Source organism: Nannospalax galili, unplaced genomic scaffold (genome assembly GCF_000622305.1).
Source record: "Nannospalax galili isolate Female #2095 unplaced genomic scaffold, S.galili_v1.0 scaffold34, whole genome shotgun sequence".
Classification (NCBI taxonomy): Eukaryota; Metazoa; Chordata; class Mammalia; order Rodentia; family Spalacidae; genus Nannospalax; species Nannospalax galili.
Window position 1 is genome coordinate 2,298,541 of NW_008338996.1, and position 6,000 is coordinate 2,304,540.

General features: G+C 51.3%; 1 protein-coding gene across 7 annotated transcripts in view; it reads left to right on the forward strand.

The window, feature by feature from the left end:
- The window catches only part of Cdk5rap2 (CDK5 regulatory subunit associated protein 2), a 209,865-nt gene extending 206,390 nt beyond the window's left edge, over nt 1-3,475 (forward strand). For all 7 annotated transcript variants that reach the window (XM_029563710.1, XM_029563713.1, XM_029563711.1 and 4 more), the window contains 2 exons: nt 2,860-2,906; nt 3,384-3,475. In XM_029563710.1, coding sequence (XP_029419570.1) covers nt 2,860-2,906; nt 3,384-3,440 — 104 coding nt within the window. In that variant the 3' untranslated portion in view covers nt 3,441-3,475. The remainder of the gene's footprint in view (nt 1-2,859; nt 2,907-3,383) is intronic.
- Nucleotides 3,476-6,000: the final 2,525 nt, after the last annotated feature.

Here is a 6,000-nt window from a genome sequence, read left to right on the forward strand (position 1 = left end):
AGGTTCTGTCTTTTATCCTGATGAGTGGGGATAAATAACCCTAAATATCCCTAAGCCTACCAGCCTGCCAAGTTTATTCCTGGTTCTGAAGTGATGGAGTGCTGGTTGGCATGGTATCCCCTCTTCCTTTCCCACATGGTAACAAATATGAGAAAGAGCCAAGGCTAGCCCATTCCTGGGTTGAACTGACACTTCCAGAGTCTGCAGGACAGCACAGGGAAAGGGTAAGACCTGGTGCCCTGGGACCTGCCACTCATGGATCATAGGGCCTGACACTGCCCACTTCCCTTCTGAGCATCAGGCCCTCCTTTGCCAAGTGAGGGTAGTAATCTTGCATCACAGGGTTGGGGTCTTCAATGAGTCACAGTTGGCAGCTGACCTGGGGCAGGTGGGCGTCTTCCTTGCCAGAATCTGATGAGGTGGGGGAGCCCTGGACAGGTTGGGTGGCTCTGGTGTGACTTTTCTCTTCTGGGCTCACTCTGATTCAGGGTGCCTTCTTTACCACTTTGAGCCTCCTTGTTCCCACCACAGCAGGAATTTCTGAGTATTGGAACATGGGTGGTACACCTGTTTAGATGTAAGAGAGACAATCAAAACTTGGGCCAGGAGATCCTTAGCTCTTATGATGAACTTGGTTCACTGGGTACATTCAGTCCTCTTTCAAGATTATTTTTAACCCTCATGCCGTGACATTTTCTGGGTCATAGGCCCTTGGTGAATCTTGAGAAGGCGATGGTCTCTGCCCAGAAGTGTGTACACATTCCTGTCCACCCTAGAGCTGCACACTAGGTCAGGGATATGAGCTCCCTGGATGCATTCTGGGCCCGTGGGGTAAAGCATAGAAAAGCCGAGAACACCTTTGAAGTTCCTTTACTCTGATAAACATGAAGCCCACTCTGTTGACCTCCTTATGTCCAGGTAGAAATTTTTGTAAAGCAAGAAAAACATTTCTTCCAGGCTACCACAGAACAAGCTATTCTGAGAGTGCCGTTTAGCCCCAGGCAGCACAGGGCAAGTGCCTGGATCCCTATGCTTGTGTCTGTCCCACCCAGGAGCAGGGGACTCCCTACCCTCACTCTAGTTAGAGCTGATTCCTTTTTTAAAAAAATATTTATTTTTATGTTTATGTTTATGAGTGTATTGTAGGTGGATGCACCCGTGTCATGTGATGCCCAAGGAGTTCAGGAGAGAGCACCAGATCCCCTGGAACTGGAGTTAAGGATGGTTATTAGCTGCCATGTGGGTGCTGGGAATCGAACCCAGGTCCTCTGCAAGAGCAGTCAGTGCTCTTAACCATTGAGCCATCTCTCCAGTGCCGCCCCCTTTTTTATTAACCCACTCTAGCTCAGGCTGGCCTCAGACTCATGGCAGTCCTGTCTCAGCCTCCTAAGCACTGGTTGTAGAACTGACTCATTATCAGGCTCAGAAACCTGCTATTCTTATCAGTGGTGGAGCTTGTGCTGGAGAAGCAAGGATTACAGAAGGAAGCCAGGTCCCTTTATGGCCACTCCTGAGTGGTGTGCACTCCCCTTCTTCCAGAGCTCTGACAAAGCTCAGGTGTCAGTGAGCAGGGTTCTCAGAACTCACCACTAGCCGTCTTTTGTCTGGGCCGATTGTAACTTGCCCAGGAGAACCATGCTGAGCTGTTCCCCCAGCTGATGGACATGAGGAGATAAAATGCCCAAGATCTTTCTCTGAGGCCACTAGAAGCTTGCTTGAGAAGGACTACGTACAACCCTGGCTTTGCTGAACTTCCTTGGACATTTGGTGTGGGTCTTCACAATTGGGCTTGCTTCCACATTACCTCCCACAGGGCTCAGGACGTCAGAGGAAGCTGGGTGCTGGTCAGATCCTGCCCTGTGCCGTTACCCTCCCCAACCCACAGAGGTGATCCCAGGACACCCTGGGGCAGCCAGGTGGCCATTCAGAGCCTGGCATTGCCTCTGGAAAACAGCATGCATGCTTGCCCCTCTGGGTCCCTGTGAAGATTTGAAGAGGCCTGGTTTGTGGTCTGCCCTTCCTCTGGGGTGTGGGAAGGAACAGGTGGGATTTTCCTACTTACCTTTGCTTCAGGGCCGCTGGATTAGTTACTCATCACTGTGACAGAAATATCTGAAACAGCTTAAGGGAGGAAGGATTTATTTTGGCTCATGGTTTCAGGGAATGCAATCCTTCATGGTGGGGAAGCAGATCCGACTGGGGTGGTGGTAACTCATGGATTGTTCACATCTTGGCAGATCAGGAAGCCACGTGGATATTCCTTCAAGGCCTGCCCTGCTGGCTAGGCCACAGTGCCAAAGATTCCTCAGCCTTCTTTCTGTGATGGTTAACTATAATTGTCAGCCTGACGCACCCTAAACTCACCTGGGGCAAGCCTCAAGGAGGGATTAAGGCGTCTTGGTGTGTCTATGGAGGACTCTTAAGCCATTCCCTAGGTAGGGGCCAGAGGGGTCTTGAACTGGATGAAAGTAGAGAAATCAACTGAGTACAAGCACGAGGCGTGCATACATTCACACTCTGCTCCTGGCTGGATGTGCTGTGACCAGCTGTCTCAAGTCCTGCTCTGTGACTTCCCCCACCATGATGGGCGGTAACCGGGAACTATGGGCTAATGCAAACACTTTCTCCTCTAAAGTTGCTTTTATCAAGACACTTTATCATAGCAACAGAAATTAAACTAGGACACCTTCCAAAAACAGCGGCACCGGCTGAGGACCAAGTGTTCAAACATGAGCCTGTTGAGGACATTTCAGACTCACCTGTGATAGCTCTTCACCTTTTGGGGGGCTTCCTGCTGCCTACACTGTTTTCATCCTGCCCTGATCTATTCTTTGTCCTTTTTCTTCACTTTCTCCTCAGTGGTCATCACCCACCAAGTCCTTCGGAAAGCCAGAGGAAACTTGGAGGTAATTTCCCTGAGTTGTTTTCACTGCAAATTGCTGTGTGGTAGGTGTGGGGGCAGAGCCAGCAATGGCTTCTTTTGAAAAATAAAGTTGAAGGGTGGACCAAAGGTTATATCTTCCACGAACAGTTACAGTTTTCTGCCTGTGGAGCATGAAAAGTTCATCTTCTCACTCCTGTCATCAGTGGACACTGATTTCTCAGTTTCAGTGCTGTCTTCACCAGTGAGAAATAAACTGCAGCTTGCACAGGGACATGTGTTCAGTGTTCAAATGAATGAATGAATGAATGAATGAATGAATGAATGAATGAATGCAGTGTGCTCTCATGGTCATTCTGTTCCATAATTCTTTACTAATTAAATGTTGTCTTTGAAGGCTATTTCAAAATAGCACCTTACCTTTTACTTTGTCAGGGACCTTAATTCAGAAACCCTCCCTGACCTAAAACTCTCTTTTTTTTCCCCATTTTCCTTTTCTTAGCTCAGGCCCGGGGCTGCCCATCCAGGAACATCCAGTCCCAGCAGACCAGGCTCATGAGGAGAACTTTCAGCTAATAAAGTTTGTGGCCCTGAGATCACATTGTCTCTGTCCTAACTGTGGCTCCTGGAGGCGAAGGAAAGAAAAGCTGTTGGTCACATGAAGTGTGTTGTTCCCAAAATGATTTCTGTTTGAGAACTGGCTTGAGGCAGCTGCCTCGAAAGTTCCAGTGCTCTGCAGTCAGGCACCAGAAGGGCCTTGAGCTCTGGGATGCTGCGGTTGGATCTAGGCATCCTGCATGTTGGTGGACTTCACATCCACTTTCAGAGCTGAGAACTCAGCACTTAGAGCTGCAGTTGGAGGACTCCCCTTAAACGGTTCATCCCATTTCACATGTGTGTTCCACTTATTTTGGGTGGCGCCACAAAGCCCAGGTCCTGAACTCCCATACAGGACACACCAGGATCCTGGGAGCCACATGGCCTTGAGACCTCATATACTTCTGAACCCACTCTGGGGTCCAGAGGGAAGTGAGTCATGCAGAGTGGCCTGGGTACAGTGTCTCCCCAGCAGGTCCATGGCCCCTCCAAGTCTTTGCCTAAAGCTGTCCTATAAGCTGGTGCTGTTTCAATTTAGGGAGCAGAGTGAGGCCTGGAACTGGGACTAGGCGTTTGTACTACTCCATGCTGCTTCTTAATCTTGCTCCTGAGCTGAGTGTCCTTGAGAATTAAACAAAACAGAGCTTAACCCTGTTTGCAACTGAGGCTCAAGCCAGGCTCAGGGCACCCGGTGCCCTGAGAGGAAGGGGCAAACTGGGCCACACCAGCCTCATTTGACGTGACACTGACCCCTTGGCCTTGCTCTTCAGCTCACAGGCTCGTGCTCATTGCAAAGTGCTCCAGAGCAGGTGCTGGCTTGACATGAGCTCAGTTGGGGCACCCTCAGAGCCCTGACTCAGTCTCTTCTACACCTGCTGCCATCATTGTGGAGATTGGAGAGGCCAACCAGACAAGCTACCGACGTCCGTCGTGCTGACATTTTGCCGTCATCTCCTCCCACACTTCCTCCTCTTTTCTGTTTTGACCTCGTAGGGGTCCTTGTCTCTGCATGGATCCCTCTACCTGTTCCCCAGCCTTTGGCTACTTTCTACTCTTCAGAATCTTTTCCGTCCTCTCCCCACAGCAGCCGAGGTGCAGAGGTAGGCCCTGCATCTGGCTAGGTGCTTCCCTTGTACCCACACTGGTGACTTCCTGTTTCTCTCTGGTCCCAGGCCAAGGCCCTGGCAGGGTTCACAGGGCCCCCAGGTACAGCCTGTGCCCCCCCTTTCTTTCCTCTTACCTCCTTGCTCTCTTGGGGTCCGAGCCAGCCAACTGTCTCCATCTTAGATGGTCCCACTGTTCTTCCCTGCCCCAGCGAGGAAGTGTTCCTACCGTTTCTTTTCCTAGCCAGCTTTGAGTGGGCCTTCAAGCAATCTTTCCCTGCTTTGGAAATCCTTGGACCCCTGATTCTCAACGGTGCCTTCCTCTCTGTGCCCCCAGCCCCTGCCCCACCATTATGAATCTTCCCCATGCTCCTAGAGAGTGTCTTGTGTCCACATTGAATGCCATGCTGGCCCATGGCAGGCACTCCCTACTCAACTGAGCGCTGGGCCAGGCCCTTGGAGAGACCTCCAGCCACTTCACATTACAAGAGTAACAGCCGTGTTGCTCAGTCCAGTGTGGATTACAGGCACCCTCCATGCCCCACTACTTCACTGGAGCGCCGCCCCCCCCCCCCCGGGCCTAGCTCTAGGACTGTGGTGGCATTTGAAATTGTCCTTCACAGGACAGCCAAGGGCTTTGACCCCCACTGTCCTTCCAAACCCAGGCTGGCTTCTCCTGCTACATCACAGCTGCCTAGACAGGGCACTTGTCAGGCCTTTCGACTGCCCAGCTGGAGGGAGAGGGTGCTTGAAGCCCAGGTGCCTGCTTTCCAGCTCCATCTGCTCATTAAGGGGCTGGGCGAGTCGGGCTGGCCTCTTCCTGTCATCTGCACCCTCTTCCTGTACAGAGGCATCATTTTCCTGCCTGCAAGTGTGCGAGATGCAGATTTAGTCACGTGGGGTTCCTTTCTCTATAGGCCACAGTGTTGCCCTCCCAAGTGTAAGCTTGCCTGTCGAGGAGAGCCATAGACCTGCCTCTAGTCCCCAGCCTCAGGGTTCAGTGGGAGTTCCCTCTCCACCCAGTCCTGATGTCATGAGCTTCAAAATTTCAAAGTAATGGACAATAAGACTCTTGCCCCAAATCAACCCCATCCTCAGTGTGTCAGTGGGTGGCCTCAGGCCAGATTTGGAAGTGCTATTTGGAGTTTCTATGCCACAGGTGGGTGGGGCTTTGGTAAAGGTACTTAGGAAATACTCAGACCAGGTTTGAGGTAAGATCATCCAAGAGCTATCTTGCCTGGCACACACTTAGCATGTCTCTTGTGAGAGCTAATCTTGGTCACTGGCAAGGGCATGAGCTGGGGGAGCGGGGTTGTGAGAGAAACACCTGGTTCATCTGAGCTCATCTGGTTGCTAAGCCTGGGGTACCTGAGAGTAGGTGGAGGGCAGATAGTTCTGGGTACCCAGTGGGCACATTAG